Genomic DNA, 18,058 nt, shown 5'->3' with positions numbered 1-18,058 from the left:
GACTCTTGCTGACCTACTGCCTTCGGTAATAGCACCATTCCCAAATTATGTCGGCTCTATTGATAAACTCACTAACAACTTTGACGATGCCTTGCGCGAAATTATTGATAGTATAGCACCGCTAAAGCAAAAAAGGGCCCCTAAAAGGCGCACCCCATGGTTTACAGAAGAAATTAGAGCTCAGAAATTATCATGTAGAAAACTGGAACGCAAATGGCGCGCGACTAAACTTGAGGTTTTCCATCAAGCATGGAGTGATAGTTTAATAACTTATAAACGCATGCTTACCTTAGCTAAAACTAAATACTACTCAAATCTCATCCGCCTCAACAAAAACGATCCTAAATTTCTGTTTAGTACAGTAGCATCGCTAACCCAACAAGGGACTCCTCCCAGTAGCTCCACCCACTCGGCAGATGATTTTATGAATTTCTTTAATAAGAAAATTGAACTCATTAGAAAGGAGATTAAAGACAACGCATCCCAGCTACAACTGGGCTCTATTAACACAAATACGACTGTATATACGACGGACACTGCCCTCCAAAATAGTCTCTCTATTTTTGATGAAATAACATTAGAGGAATTATTACAGCGTGTAAGTGGGATAAAACAAACAACATGTTTACTTGACCCACTTCCTGGGAAACTTATCAAGGAACTGTTTGTATTATTAGGTCCATCAGTGTTAAATATTATAAACTTATCACTTTCCTCCGGCACTGTTCCCCTAGCATTCAAAAAAGCGGTTATTCATCCTCTGCTCAAAAGACCTAACCTCGATCCTGACCTCATGGTAAACTACCGACCGGTCTCCCACCTTCCGTTTATTTCCAAAATTCTCGAAAAAACTGTTGCACAGCAGCTAAATGAACACTTAGTGACTAACAATCTCTGTGAACCTTTTCAATCCGGTTTCAGGGCAAATCACTCTACGGAGACAGCCCTCGCAAAAATGACTAATGATCTATTGCTAACGATGGATTCTGATGCGTCATCTATGTTGCTGCTTCTTGATCTTAGCGCCGCTTTCGATACCGTCGATCATAATATTTTATTAGAGCGTATCAAAACACGTATTGGTATGTCAGACTTAGCCTTGTCTTGGTTTAACTCTTATCTTACTGACAGGATGCAGTGCGTCTCCCATAACAATGTGACCTCGGACTATGTCAAGGTAACGTGCGGAGTTCCCCAGGGTTCGGTTCTTGGCCCTGCACTCTTTAGTATTTACATGCTGCCGCTGGGTGACATCATACGCAAGTACGGTGTTAGCTTTCACTGTTATGCTGATGACACTCAACTCTACATGCCCCTAAAGCTGACCAACACGCCGGACTGTAGTCAGCTGGAGGCGTGTCTTAATGAAATTAAACAATGGATGTCCGCTAACTTTTTGCAACTCAACGCTAAGAAAACGGAAATGCTGATTATCGGTCCTGCTAGACACCAACATCTATTTAATAATACCACCTTAACATTTGACAACCAAACAATTAAACAAGGAGACTCGGTAAAGAATCTGGGTATTATCTTCGACCCAACTCTCTCGTTTGAGTCACACATTAAGAATGTTACTAAAACGGCCTTCTTTCATCTCCGTAATATCGCTAAAATTCGTTCCATCTTGTCCACTAGCGACGCTGAGATCATTATTCATGCGTTCGTTACGTCTCGTCTCGATTACTGTAACGTATTATTTTCGGGCCTCCCTATGTCTAGCATTAAAAGATTACAGTTGGTACAAAATGCGGCTGCAAGGCTTTTGACAAAAACAAGAAAGTTTGATCATATTACGCCTATACTGGCTCACTTGCACTGGCTTCCTGTGCACTTAAGATGCGACTTTAAAGGCCTACTGAAACCCACTACTACCGACCACGCAGTCTGATAGTTTATATATCAATGATGAAATCTTAACATTATAACACATGCCAATACGGCCGGGTTAACTTATAAAGTGACATTTTAAATTTGCCGCTAAACTTCCGGTTCGAAACGCCTCTGAGGATGACGTATGCGCGTGACGTAGCCCGACGAACACGGGTATGCCTTCCACATTGAAGCCGGTACGAAAAAGCTCTGTTTTCATTTCATAATTCCACAGTATTCTGGACATCTGTGTTCGTGAATCTGTTTCAATCATGTTCATTGCATTATGGAGAAGGAAGCCAAGCAAGCAAAGAAGAAAGTTGTCGGTGCGAAATGGACGTATTTTTCGAACGTAGTCAGCCACAACAGTACACAGCCGGCGCTTCTTTGTTTACATTCCCGAAAGATGCAGTCAAGATGGAAGAACTCGGATAACAGAGACTCTAACCAGGAGGACTTTTGATTTGGATACACAGACGCCTGTAGAGAACTGGGACAACACAGACTCTTACCAGGATTACTTTGATTTGGATGACAAAGACGCAGACGTGCTACTGTGAGTATGCAGCTTTGGCTTTTTTTTGCGTATGTACGTAACTTTTTTAAAATATATAAGCTTTATGAACCTTGGGTTAGGTGAACGGTCTTTTGGGCTGAGTGATTGTGTGTGTTGATCATGTGTTTGAATTGTATTGGCGTGTTCTATGGAGCTAGGAGCTAGCAGAGGAGCTAGGAGCTAGCATAACACGTACCGTACCGTAAGTGCGCGTCACGTACGTAACTTTTTAAAAATACATAAGCTTTATGAACCTTGGGTTAGGTGAACGGTCTTTTGGGCTGAGTGATTGTGTGTGTTGATCATGTGTTTGAATTGTATTGGCGTGTTCTATGGAGCTAGGAGCTAGCAGAGGAGCTAGGAGCTAGCATAACACGTACCGTACCGTAAGTGCGCGTCACGTACGTAACTTTTTAAAAATACATAAGCTTTATGAACCTTGGGTTAGGTGAACGGTCTTTTGGGCTGAGTGATTGTGTGTGTTGATCGGGTGTTTGAATTGTATTGGCGTGTTCTATGGAGCTAGGAGCTAGCAGAGGAGCTAGGAGCTAGCATAACAAACACGCAGGTGTTATTATGCAGGATTAATTTGTGGCATATTAAATATAAGCCTGGTTGTGTTGTGGCTAATAGAGTATATATATGTCTTGTGTTTATTTACTGTTGTAGTCATTCCCAGCTGAATATCAGGTACCGTGAGTATGCAGCCTTGGCTGCTAAACATTCGATAACTTGACCGTATGTGCGCGTCACGTACGTAACTTTTTAAAAATATATAAGCTTTATGAACCTTGGGTTAGGTAAACGGTCTTTTGGGCTGAGTGATTGTGTGTGTTGATCAGGTGTTTGAATTGTATTGGCGTGTTCTATGGAGCTAGGAGCTAGCAGAGGAGCTAGGAGCTAGCATAACAAACACGCAGGTGTTTTTATGCAGGATTAATTTGTGGCATATTAAATATAAGCCTGGTTGTGTTGTGGCTAATAGAGTATATATATGTCTTGTGTTTATTTACTGTTGTAGTCATTCCCAGCTGAATATCAGGTCACCCCCGGCTCTCACAGCATCTTCCCTATCTGAATAGCTTCAACTCCCCACTAGTCCTTCACTTGCACTTTACTCATCCACAAATCTTTCATCCTCGCTCAAATTAATGGGGAAATTGTCGCTTTCTCGGTCCGAATCTCTCTCACTTCATGCGGCCATCATTGTAAACAATAGGGAACTTTGCGTATATGTTCAACTGACTACGTCACGCTACTTCCGGTAGGTGCAAGCCTTTTTTTTATCAGATACCAAAAGTTGCAATCTTTATCGTCGTTGTTCTATACTAAATCCTTTCAGCAAAAATATGGCAATATCGCGAAATGATCAAGTATGACACATAGAATAGATCTGCTATCCCCGTTTAAATAAAAAAAATTCATTTCAGTAGGCCTTTAAGGTTTTACTACTTACGTATAAAATATTACACGGTTTAGCTCCAGCCTATCTCGCCGATTGTATTGTACCATATGTCCCGACAAGAAATCTGCGTTCAAAGAACTCCGGCTTATTAGTGATTCCCAGAGCCAAAAAAAAGTCTGCGGGCTATAGAGCGTTTTCTATTCGGGCTCCAGTACTCTGGAATGCCCTCCCGGTAACAGTTAGAGATGCTACCTCAGTAGAAGCATTTAAGTCCCATCTTAAAACTCATTTGTATAATCTAGCCTTTAAATAGACCCCCCCTTTTTTAGACCAGTTGATCTGCCGTTTCTTTTCTTCTCTCCTCTTCTCCCCTGTCCCTTGCGAGGGGGAGTTGCATAGGTCCGGTGGCCATGGATGAAGTGCTGGCTGTCCAGAGCCGGGACCCCGGGTGGACCACTAGCCTGTGCATCGGTTGGGGACATCTCTGCGCTGCTGACCCGTCTCCGCTCGGGATGGTTTCCTGTTGGCCCCGCTGTGGACTGGACTCCCGCTGATGTGTTGGATCCACTGTGGACTGGACTTTCACAATGTTATGTCAGACCCACTCGACATCCGTTGCTTTCGGTCTCCCCTAGAGGGGGGGGGTTACCCACATATGCGGTCCTCTCCAAGGTTTCTCATAGTCATTCACCGACGTCCCACTGGGGTGAGTTTTTCCTTGCCCGTATGTGGGCTCTGTACCGAGGATGTCGTTGTGGCTTGTACAGCCCTTTGAGACACTTGTGATTTAGGGCTATATAAATAAACATTGATTGATTGATTTTCAATAACCAAAGTAGTCAACACTTGATTTATTAAAAGAACATAAAGGTGACTGACTTTCCTTCAGCGTGTCGTAGATGGTCTCCAATTCCTAAAGAGGAATTGTTGATGGAGATACTCCATAAAACAGCACATAGTAAAACATGTTTTTGGTAAAAGTTCCTTTTTGCCCAGCCAACAAAATTACCACAAAAAAGTATTTTGCATGATGACAAAAACATACTATTTAACTGATTTTGGAATTAGATTTTTTATTTCCATGATATTGAAGTTATGGTCATGACTATGTCATTACAAGATCATGGTTAAGTTTAGAGATGAAGTTTATGTGTCATAGACTGTATACACAATAAAATATTTACACATTTTGCATCAGCGTGTGAAGTTAAGAATCCCTGCTGCCTCGTACTTATAAAAACTTTTCAAATTGCCCCCCATCAAATTTCCAAGTCTAATTTTGTACTCACTTTTGAATTAATTTTAGTGGCTGGGACAAGAGGAGGTATTTCCTGCGTTTTTATTGGTTGTTTTGCTACACACTTTTAACACAACACAGGAAAGAACACAAATAATGTCATTGTGTTAACAGTGTCAGTCCAAAACTATTTCTATTCTCTCTTTATCTTATTTACTTATTTACCCAACAGACGTCCAGCAGCCCCCCCACATTAAAGAGGAAGAGGAGGATCCACAGCCGCCCCACATTAAAGAGGAAGAGGAGGAAGTGTGGATCAGTCAGGAGGGAGAGTGTCTTCTAGGGCAGGAGGAGGATGATGTCACCAAGTTTCCACTGACTGTTGTCTCTGTGAAGACTGAAGAGCATGAAGACAAACCACCTGAGTCCTCACAGCTTCATCACAGTCCAAGTAAGCACAACATCCACATATCATTTTATTCTCAGGGCATTCAATCCATCACAACTGGACTGTTCACTTTGTCTTAGAAGACGTTTGTCCTCTCATCCAAGTAGGCTTCATCACTTCATGCTCATAGACTTCAAGTCTTAAATCTAATCACTGGAATTTAGAGGGGAACTGCACTTTTTGGGGGAATTGTTTCCATCATTCACAATCATTATAAAAGACATGACAGTGGATATATTTAAAAAAAAAAAAATCACATTCTAACTAGGGCTGGGCGATATGGCCTTTTATTAATATCTCAATATTTTTAGTCCATGTCACGATACACCATATATATGTGGATATTTTTCCTTAGCCTTGAATGAACACTTGATGCATATAATCACAGCAGTATGATGATTCTATGGGTCTACATTAAAACATTCTTCTTCATACTGCATTAATATATGCTACTTTTAAACTTTCATGCAGAGAGGGAAATCACAACTAAGTCAATTTAAGCAAAAGTGTATTTATTATCCTTGACTGCACTTAAATGTAGAGTATATGTAGAATGTATTTATTTTATTTATATATTATATATATAATATATTATATTATTTATTATTATTACTGTCTATTGTGAGCGAACTGTGGTGCTGAATTTCCCCCAGGGATCAATAAAGTACATTCTATTATATTCTATTCTAAACAGTTATTAAGCAGTGGCACAAACATTCATGTCATTTCCAAACAGAAAGTGCAAGATTGTCAGAGACATTTTAAAACAAGCTATTAGTGCACTTTTGTGCATGATGTCACTAAGATGACGTATCAAAACAACACTAAATTAAAGTGTACAAACCCCGTTTCCATACGAGTTGGGAAATTGTGTTATAAATTAAATGATAAATGGGTTATACTTGTATAGCGCTTTTCTACCTTCAAGGTACTCAAAGCGCTTAGACACTATTTCCACATTCACACACACATTCACACACTGATGGAGGGAGTTGCCATGCAAGGCGCTAACCAGCACCCATCAGGAGCAAGGGTGAAGTGTCTTGCCCAAGGACACAACGGACATGATTAGGATGGTAGAAGGTGGGGATTGAACCCCAGTAACCAGCAACCCTCCGATTGCTGGCACAGCCACTCTACCAACTTCGCCACGCCGTCGTTAGATGTAAATATAAACGGAATACAATGATTTGCAAATCTTTTTCAACCCATATTCAATTGAAGGCACTACAAAGACAACATATTTGATGTTCAAACTGATAAACTTTTTTTTTTTTTTTGCAAATAATAATTAACTTAGAAGAAAGGGCATGTTCACCACTGTGTTACGTGGCCTTTCCTTTTAACAACACTCAGTAAAGGTTTGGGAACTTTTTGAAGCTTCTCAGGTGGAATTCTTTCCCATTCTTGCTTGATGTACAGCTTAAGTTGTTCAACAGTCCGGGGGTCTCCCTTGTGCTATTTTAGGCTTCATAATGCGCCACACATTTTCAATGGGAGACAGGTCTGGACTACAGGCAGGCCAGTCTAGTACCCGCACTCTTTTACTATGAAGTCACGTTGATGTAACACGTGGCTTGGCATTGTCTTGCTGAAATAAGCAGGGGCGTCCATGGTAACGTTGCTTGGATGGCAACATATGTTGCTCCAAAACCTGTATGTACCTTTCAGCATTAATGGCGCCTTCACAGATGTGTAAGTTACCCATGTCTTGGGCACTAATACACCCCTATACCATCACACATGCTGGCTTTTACACTTTGCGCCTATAACAATCCGGATGGTTCTTTTCCTCTTTGGTCCGGAGGACACAACGTCCACAGTTTCCAAAAACAATTTGAAATGTGGACTCGTCAGACCACAGAACACTTTTCCACTTTGTATCAGTCCATCTTAGATGAGCTCAGGCCCAGCGAAGCCGACTGCGTTTCTGGGTGTTGTTGATAAACGGTTTTTGCCTTGCATAGGAGAGTTTTAACTTGCACTTACAGATGTAGCGACCAACTGTAGTTACTGACAGTGGGTTTCTGAAGTGTTACTGAGCCCATGTGGTGATATCCTTTACACACTGGTGTCGCTTGTTGATGCAGTACAGCCTGAGGGATGGAAGGTCACGGGCTTAGCTGCTTACGTGCAGTGATTTCTCCAGATTCTCTGAACCCTTTGATGATATTACGGAGCGTAGATGGTGAAATCCCTAAATTCCTTGCAATAGCTGGTTGAGAAAGGTTTTTCTTAAACTGTTCAACAATTTGCTCACGCATTTGTTGACAAAGTGGTGACCCTCGCCCCATCCTTGTTTGTGAATGACTGAGCATTTCATGGAATCTACTTTTATACCCAATCATGGCACCCACCTGTTCCCAATTTGCCTGTTCACCTGTGGGATGTTCCAAATAAGTGTTTGATGAGCATTCCTCAACTTTATCAGTATTTATTGCCACCTTTCCCAACCTCTTTGTCACACGTAGCTGGCATCAAAAGTCTAAAGTTAATGATTATTTGCAAAAACAATTTTTTTTATCAGTTTGAACATCAAATATGTTGTCTTTTTAGCATATTCAACTGAATATGGATTGAAAAGGATTTGCAAATCATTGTATTCCGTTTATATTTACATCTAACACAATTTCCCAACTCATATGGAAACAGGGTTTGTACTACTATGCTTGCATGTCAGCAGACTGGGGTAGATCCTGCTGAAATCCTATGTATTGAATAAATAGAGAATCGTTTTGAATCGGAAAAATATCGTTTTTGAATCGAGAATCGCGTTGAATCGGAAAAAATCGATTTATAATCGAATCGTGACTCCAAGAATCGATATTGAATCGAATCGTGGGACACCCAAAGATTCGCAGCCCTAGTAGCACACAAGTGTAGTTATTTCCCATATTTCTGCACAATAAGTCAGATATGTAACACTAGTGAGCAGTAGAGAATATGAAGTCATTTTTGGCCCAGGACGTATTTTGCTTTATTCATTATTGAAATATTTTTTGCTACCTTATGTTGTATGTTTTGTATATGAGATTTCCATTTCATTTTATCATCTATTAATACACCCAAAAATCTTGTTTCGTTTACCCTTTCAATGTCTACTCTGTCTATTTGTATTTGTGTATGATGCTCTTTTCTACTGTTACCAAACAGCATTATTTTAGTTTTACCGAGATTCAAAGATAGTCTGTTTTTAACAAAGCATCTTTTTAATGTGTTCATTTATTCTGTCATTATTTGTATTATCTTCTGTGTGTTCTCTCCTGAACAGAAAGCAGTCGTGTCGTTTGCAAATAAAACTAACTTTAAGTCCTTTGTAACTTTACAAATGTCGTTTATATGAAGATTAAACAATCTTGGTCCCAGTATTGATCCCTGGGGTACACCACAAGATATATCTAGCCGACATATTGACATATTTTTACCCATCTTCACATATTGATTCCTGTTTGTTAAATAGCTTCTTACCCAGTTCAAAACCAAACCTCTGATGCCATATCCTTCTCATTGTTGTATTAAAATATTATGATTAATTGTGTCAAATGCTTTTGTTAAGTCCATGAATACTGCGGCCGCACATTCTTTACCATTTTTGCATTGGTCATTTCCTCTGTTATTTGGATTAATGCTATCCATGTTGAGATATTTGCTGGGAGTCCATATTGGTTCTCCACCAGCGTCCCACTTTTGTTGATAAATAAATCTAATCGGCTATTGAATAGTTTTTCCATGATTTTGGAGAATGGTGGAAGTAATGAAACTGGTGTGTAGTTAGTAAACTGGTGTATGTCTCCATTCTTATAAATTGGTACGACTTTTGCAATTTTCATTTTGTCAGGGAATTTGCCGGTTAGAAATGATACGTTGCTCATATTGATATTGTCAGAGGTTCTGAAATGTCTTCTATAACCTTTTTTCATGGTTACCATATTTATTCCATGACAGTCGGTTGAGGTCTTGGATTTACAATTTTTTACAATTTTGATTATTTCTTCTTTTGTCACGTTCTAAAGAAACATGGAATTGGGATTTCTGTCTATGAGCTCACTCAAGTCCTCAACTGACCCATCATCTGCATTTGGAATTCTTTATCCGATATTAATAAAGTAATCATTAAAATGTTCAACTAAAGTACTGGGGGTAATCTTTCTTAGCAGCATTTTTAATGATGCTATTTAGGATGGCCCATGTTGCTCTCATGTTGTTTCTGTTCTTGTTGAATAATTGTCTGTAGTATTCCCTCTTACATGTTCCTAGTATACCAATTAGCTTGTTTTTATATTTATTATACTTATTTTCTGCCTCTATAAATGTCTGTGTTATTAATATTGCATATAATGTCTTTTTTTTGTGACAAGCATTTTTCAGTCCTTTTGTCATCCATGGTTGGTTGTTTTTCTTTTGCTTCTTACTAACTTCTTTCCATGGACAACATAAACATTGATATTATACATGTGGGCCAATAAATATATATATATATATATATATATATATATATATATATATATATATATATATATATATATATATATATATATATATATATATATATATATATATATATATATATATATATATATAAATGCTGTTAAATGTAGCTTTGATGCGGCAAGCTACTTTTGCAGTGTAGCGTGTAGTGTAGCGTGCTACAATTCTCTGAGGATAGCTTAGCTACATTTAATTGAGAGTAACTTGTAGCTTAGCTTACTACATTGTCCAGGTAGCTTGCCCATCACTGTCTATTTGGCCTCGCTCACATGTCAATAGTTTGAATACTGCAAACTTCAATACAGTAACACCTCATTTGTTCTGCAGACGTCCAGCGGGTGTCAGCGGGGAGTCATGAAGAGGAGTGGCACACCAGTGTGGGACAGAAGGAGCTACAGGCCCCCTCCCACATTAAAGAGGAGCAGCTTCATGATGAAGATGAAGCTCAGTCCTTACAGCTTCATCACAGTCAAAGTGAGGAGAACAGAGGGGCGGAGCTTGTAAGTCAACACATCACAGAAGCTGATGGAGAGCATTGTGAAGATATAAAGTCAGAACCAGACAGCATCTTTGCTCCACTGTCAGACATGGACCACATGATGTCAGACTCTTCTGATCACAGTGACCACATCCAAAAACCTTTGGAGAGTAAAAATGACTCTAAAGGTGATACGAGACATCACACTAACAACAAACACTTTGACTGCTCTCAATGTGGGAAATCATTTAGACTGAAGAGTAACTTTACAGTACACATGAGAATACATACTGGAGAGAAACCTTTTAGTTGCTCTGTTTGTAAGAAGAGTTTCTTCAGAAAGCATCACATGACCACACACATGAGAACACACACTGGAAAGAAACCTTTTCCTTGCTCAGCTTGTGCTAAAAGATTCAACACTAAAAATTACCTGACCACACACATGAGAACACACACAGGTGAGAAACCTTTTACTTGCTCTGTTTGTAAGAAGAGTTTCTCCAGAAAGGAACGCATGACCGCACACATGAGAACACACACTGGAGAGAAACCTTTTACTTGCTCAGCTTGTGCTAAAAGATTCAACACTAAGAAGGAAATTATATTGCACATGAGAACACACACAGGTGAGAAACCTTTTACTTGTTCTGTTTGTAAGAAGAGTTTCTCCGGGAAGCTTAACATGACCACACACATGAGAACACACACAGGTGAGAAACTTTTTACTTGCTCTGTTTGTAAGAAGAGTTTCTTCAGAAAGTGTGACATGGTAATACACATGAGAACACACACAGGTGAGAAACCTTTTACTTGCTCTGTTTGTAAGAAGAGTTTCTCCAGAAAGGAACACATGATCACACACATGAGAACACACACTGGAGAGAAACCTTTTCTTGCTCAGCTTGTGCTAAAAGATTCAACACTAAGAATGAAATTATATTGCACATGAGAACACACACAGGTGAGAAACCTTTTACTTGTTCTGTTTGTAAGAAGAGTTTCTCCGGGAAGCTTAACATGACCACACACATGAGAACACACACAGGTGAGAAACTTTTTTTCTTGCCCTGTTTGTAAGAAGAGTTTCTCCAGAAAGGAAAGCATGACCAGACACATGAGAACACACACAGGTGAGAAACCTTTTACTTGCTCAGCTTGTAAGAAGAGTTTCTCCAGAAATGATCACATGACCACGCACATGAGAACACACCATGGAGAGAAACCTTTTACTTGCTCAGATTGTGCTAAAAGATTCAACACTAAGAAGGAAATGATATTGCACATGAGAACACACACAGGTGAGAAACCTTTTACTTGCTCTGTTTGTAAGAAGAGTTTCCCCGGTAAGCAAAGCATGACCACACACATGAGAACACACACTGGAGAGAAACCGTTTAGTTGCACTGTGTGTGCTAAGATGTTCAGGTTTAAGAATCAGGTCAGTAGACACAAGTGTGCAACAGTCATGGAAGCTGCAGGGATTTAAAAACACTTAAACAGTGATTGTGCTAAATGTAGTTTAAAAACACAGCATGTTTAATATAAATGTATATTTGATGTTGTATGTAGTGCTTCTCATCTTCTAGTCTTATATGTTGTCCTGTAGTTACTTTTTAAGTTGTGTGCATGTATTGAATATTATATATGTAGCTACTATTTTATTCTATTTTCTCATCTTTGAAGAGAGGACATCTTATTATTTTCATTGTTTGTTTTTTCACAAATTTTTTCCATTGCATTTTTTTGATGTTATTATCCAATTAAAAGTATGAATGAATAAAATGGTTAGCAAAATGTGGACTCTGGTAGATTAGCAGCATTGTTACATCATGGATGTTAACTACTGCAAAACATCAACAAAGAAAAAAAGGCTGAAGTTAGCAACACATCACTGAACTTTAGAGCCATCGTGAGTGGAGTTGCTTGTTTTTATTGCTGCATTTGTACTTATTTCACCTCACATCTTCACTTTTAATCCTAAAGTCTTCTTTAAATATATTGTTGTGGGCTTCTGAGATTTATGTTTCTGGTGTGTGTAGTCTGTGGAAAGGGTTGTTGTCCCTTGTGGATCCAATTGTTCCCTTGCACAGATACATCTTCATCATCATCATCATCATCATCATCACCGGCCCACTACTGGACGAAACCTTAGCATTAATGTTTTAATATAAGTGTGACCTCATTATTCCTTGATAATAAGACTAAAAATACAGATTTAAGCACTGTATTAGAGTGCCTCTTGTAGTACTCCAACTCGTCACACTGAGAAGTGGGGGCGATTGTGAGCTAGCAGATGCATGTTGCTATCATGTTTTATCAGCAAGGAAGACAGCATTTGTGTTTACTTTTTTGTCAGATCCAAGTTTTATTACTCTGCTGAATAAATGAATCACTATGGCTGCCAATATGGAGGATTGTATATATATTTAAGAACAAATACTTCTCTTAACAAGTAGAAAATGACACCACAAAAAAACAGCAGCAGGACTCAGTAAATATTTTATTAATTGACTAATTAATTAACTATAAAGAGTAACATGAAAGTGGATATTTCACAAGTGTTCACCAAAAAGTGGAAAATGGGAATGCTACATAAAATGCTTAACATAGACTGATACTGATACTGTGTAATCATTTATTTGTCCTAAAATTATTTTGAGATAGAAATTGATGTCCCCTCCCCCCAATGTTAAACTCATTTCTACGCTCACTGTGTGAAGACTGGAAGTTAATGTACTAATAAAGTCAAAACATTTACCAAAAATGATGTGTATATATGTTAGCCAATAACAAGTCCGTCTGTAAGGCACACAAACACATTTATTCGACATCGTTATGATGTAACATGGAAGATGCTAACGTTAAGCTAACTAGCGAGGTGATGCTGTGAAGAGCTGCTCCGCAAAGTTGGCATACAACCAAAAAAATACTTTAAAATGTTATTATTAATGTTCACTTTCAATGTATTTTTTGGAACATGTCAAAACTTTACAAGCACAACTTTTGCTCAAGTAACCAACCGTCCAAAATGAGTGGAAGAAGCAGAGCTTGTCTGGTCCCTCCCAGTGGAAAAACTAAATGCCACTGAATGATGTGTTCAGTTCAGTTCAGTTTATTTATTTATATCGCACATTTAAAACAACCTCAGTTGGCCAAAGTGCTGTACAGACATAAGACATAAGGGGCACATAGTGTCACATTAACATGGTAACAATAAATACAATAGTAAAATATACCTTAAAAGAAGTGCAGAATGTATCACCTAAAATACTAAAATGTACAAACCCTGTTTCCATGAGTTGGGAAATTGTGTTAGATGTAAATATAAACGGAATACAATGATTTGCAAATCATTTTCAACCCATATTCAGTTGAATATGCTACAAAGACAAGATGTTTGATGTTCAAACTGATAAACATTTTTTATTTGCAAATGATCATTAACTTTACAATTTGATGCCAGCAACACGTGACAAAGAAGTTGGGAAAGGTGGCAATAAATACTGATAAAGTTGAGGAATGCTCATCAAACACTTATTTGAAACATTCCACAGGTGTGCAGGCTAATTGGGAACAGGTGGGTGCCATGATTGGGTATAAAAACAGCTTCCCAAAAAATGCTCAGTCTTTCACAAGAAAGGATGGGGCGAGGTAAACCCCTTTGTCCACAACTGTGTGAGCAAATAGTCAAACAGTTTAAGAACAACGCTTCTTAAAGTGCAATTGCAAGAAATTTAGGGATTTCAACATCTACGGTCCATAATATCATCAAAAGGTTCAGAGAATCTGGAGAAATCACTGCACGTAAGCGGCATGGCCGGAAACCAACATTGAATGACCGTGACCTTTGATCCCTCAGACGGCACTGTATCAAAAACCGACATCAATCTCTAAAGGATATCACCACATGGGCTCAGGAACACTTCAGAAAACCACTGTCACTAAATACAGTTGGTCGCTACATCTGTAAGTGCAAGTTAAAACTCTACTATGCAAAGCGAAAGCCATTTATCAACAACATCCAGAAACGCCGCCGGCTTCTCTGGGCCCGAGATCATCTAAGATGGACTCATGCAAAGTGGAAAAGTGTTCTGTGGTCTGACGAGTCCACATTTCAAATTGTTTTTGGAAATATTCGACATCGTGTCATCCGGACCAAAGAGGAAGCGAACCATCCAGACTGTTATCGACGCAAAGTGTAAAAGCCAGCATGTGTGATGGTATGGGGGTGCATTAGTGCCCAAGGCATGGGTAACTTACACATCTGTGAAGGCACCATTAATGCTGAAAGGTACATACAGGTTTTGGAACAACATATGCTGCCATCCAAGCGCCATCTTTTTCATGGACGCCCCTGCTTATTTCAGCAAGACAATGCCAAGCCACATTCAGCACGTGTTACAACAGCGTTACTTCGTAAAAAAAAGAGTGCGGGTACTTCCCTGGCCCGCCTGCAGTCCAGACCTGTCTCCCATCGAAAATGTGTGGCGCATTATGAAGCGTAAAATACGACAGCGGAGACCCCGGACTGTTGAACGACTGAAGCTCTACATAAAACAAGAATGGGAAAGAATTCCACTTTCAAAGCTTCAACAATTAGTTTCCTCAGTTCCCAATCGTTTATTGAGTGTTGTTAAAGGCCTACTGAATTTTTTTACTTTTTATTTAAACGGGGATAGCAGATCCATTCTCGGGGATAGCAGATCCATTCTATGTGTCATACTTGATCATTTCGCGATATTGCCATATTTTTGCTGAAAGGATTTAGTAGAGAACATCGACGATAAAGTTCGCAACTTTTGGTCGCTGATTAAAAAAGCCTTGCCTGTACCGGAAGTAGCGTGACGTCACAGGTTGAAAGGCTCCTCACATTTCCCCATTGTTTACACCAGCAGTGAGAGCGCCTCGGACCGAGAAAGCGACGATTACCCCATTAATTTGAGCCAGGATGAAAGATTTGTGGATGAGGAACGTAAGAGTGAAGGACTAGAATGCAGTGCAGGACGCATCTTTTTTCGCTCTGACCGTAACTTAGGTACAAGGGCTCATTGGATTCCACACTCTCTCCTTTTTCTATTGTGGATCACGGATTTGTATTTTAAACCACCTCGGATACTATATCCTCTTGAAAATGAGAGTCGAGAACGCGAAATGGACATTCACAGTGACTTTTATCTCCACGACAATACATCGGCGAAGCACTTTAGCTACGGAGCTAACGTGATAGCATCGGGCTTAAGTGCAAATACAAACAAAAGAAATAAGCCCCTGACTGGAAGAATAGACAGAAAATCAACAATACTATTAAACCATGGACATGTAACTACACGGTTAATTATTTCCAGCCTGGCGAAGCTTAACAATGCTGTTGCTAACGACGCCATTGAAGCTAACTTAGCTACGGGACTTCGACAGAGCTATGCTAAAAACATTAGCTATCCACCTACGCCAGCCAGCCCTCATCTGTTCATCAACACCCGTGCTCACCTGCGTTCCAGCGATCGACGGTGCGACGAAGGACTTCTTCACCCGAACATCGATGCGGTCGGCGGCCTGGAGACGGAGGAAGTCAAGGTGAGGACAGCGGTGCGGCGGCGGGCGTTGTAGCTTTCGACGACACCCCGGCCGCCATCAGAGTCGGCAATTCCCCAAAGTTACGTATGTGACATGCACATAGCGACACGCACGTACGGGCAAGCGATCAAATGTTTGGAAACCAAAGCTGTACTCACGGTAGCGCCTCTGCAATCCAACTAAGTCCTCCTGGTTGTGTTGCTGCAGCCAGCCGCTAATACACCGATCCCACCTACAGCTTTCTTCTTTGCAGTCTTCATTGTTCATTAAACAAATTGCAAAAGATTCACCAACACAGATGTCCAGAATACTGTGGAATTTTGAGATGAAAACAGAGCTTTTTGTATTGGATACAATGGAGTCCGAATACTTCCGTTTCAACGATTGACGTCACGCGCATACGTCATCATACATAGACGTTTTCAAGCGGAAGTTTAGCGGGAAATTTAAAATGGCACTTTATAAGTTAACCCGGCCGTATTGGCATGTGTTGCAATGTTAAGATTTCATCATTGATATATAAACTATCAGACTGCGTGGTCGCTAGTAGTGGCTTTCAGTAGGCCTTTAAATGATGGAATGGATTAAGTAAAGTTAAACTGATATGATCCACTTTAAGAGGTTGTTCAAATGAATAGTGCTTACAAAGTACAAAGAAGAATTATGAGAAATACTTTCAACCTTGTTGACAATAAGATATTCTTCATCTCAATATATTAATAATGACTGAATTAATTAATTACATATTACAAAACTGTTGTATACACTAATTCACAGATGCTATTTTATTATAAAAAGGTCAGTAAATGATGTATAAATTTGTAAACGCTCTGAAGTTTCATGGTTTACAGAAGAAACTAAAGCCCATAAATTATCATGTAGAAAGCTGGAACGCAAATGGCGTGCGACTAAACTTGAGGTTTTCCATCAAGCATGGAGTGATAGTTTAATAACTTATAAACGCATGCTTACCTCAGCTAAAGCTAAATATTACTCAAATCTCATCCACCTCAACAAAAATGATCCTACATTTTTGTTTAGTACAGTAGCATCGCTAACCCAACAAGGGACTCCTCCCAGTAGCTCCACCCACTCAGCAGATGACTTTATGAATTTCTTTAATAAGAAAATTGAAGTCATTAGAAAAGAGATTAAAGACAACGCATCCCAGCTACAACTGGGTTCTATTAACACAAATACGACTGTATATACGACGGACACTGCCCTCCAAAATAGTTTCTCTCTCTTTGATGAAATAACATTGGAGGAATTGTTAAAATGTGTAAATGGGACAAAACAAACAACATGTTTACTTGACCCAATTCCTGGGAAACTTATCAAGGAGCTTTTTGTATTATTAGGTCCATCAGTGTTAAATATTATAAACTTATCACTTTCCTCTGGCACTGTTCCCCTAGCATTCAAAAAAGCGGTTATTCATCCTCTACTCAATCAATCAATCAATCAATCAATCAATCAATGTTTATTTATATAGCCCTAAATCACAAGTGTCTCAAAGGGCTGTACAAGCCACAACGACATCCTCGGTACAGAGCCCACATACGGGCAAGGAAAAACTCACCCCAGTGGGACGTCGGTGAATGACTATGAGAAACCTTGGAGAGGACCGCATATGTGGGTAACCCCCCCCCTCTAGGGGAGACCGAAAGCAACGGATGTCGAGTGGGTCTGACATAACATTGTGAAAGTCCAGTCCACAGTGGATCCAACACATCAGCGGGAGTCCGGTCCACAGCGGGGCCAACAGGAAACCATCCCGAGCGGAGACGGGTCAGCAGCGCAGAGATGTCCCCAACCGATGCACAGGCTAGTGGTCCACCCGGGGTCCCGGCTCTGGACAGCCAGCACTTCATCCATGGCCACCGGACCTATGCAACTCCCCCTCGCAAGGGACAGGGGAGAAGAGGAGAGAAGAAAAGAAACGGCAGATCAACTGGTCTAAAAAAGGAGGGGTCTATTTAAAGGCTAGATTATAC

At 39.8% G+C, this 18,058-nt stretch overlaps 1 protein-coding gene across 5 annotated transcripts in view; it reads left to right on the top strand.

Moving 5' to 3' along the window:
- LOC133664736 (zinc finger protein OZF-like) overlaps nt 1–18,058 on the top strand; it is a 519,603-nt gene that overhangs the window by 412,712 nt on the left and 88,833 nt on the right. For 3 of the 5 annotated variants that reach the window (XM_062069619.1, XM_062069616.1, XM_062069614.1), the window contains one exon: nt 5,303–5,521. In XM_062069619.1, the coding sequence (XP_061925603.1) occupies nt 5,303–5,521 (219 nt within the window). Of the gene's footprint in view, nt 1–3,797; nt 4,540–5,302; nt 5,522–10,333; nt 12,739–18,058 lie in introns of those variants that run through there. The other 2 variants (XM_062069620.1, XM_062069611.1) reach the window with 2 other exon arrangements.

Source organism: Entelurus aequoreus, linkage group LG14 (genome assembly GCF_033978785.1).
Source record: "Entelurus aequoreus isolate RoL-2023_Sb linkage group LG14, RoL_Eaeq_v1.1, whole genome shotgun sequence".
Taxonomy (NCBI): Eukaryota; Metazoa; Chordata; class Actinopteri; order Syngnathiformes; family Syngnathidae; genus Entelurus; species Entelurus aequoreus.
Note: the sequence above shows the minus strand (reverse complement) of the source record. Positions and strands in the feature narration are given on the sequence as shown.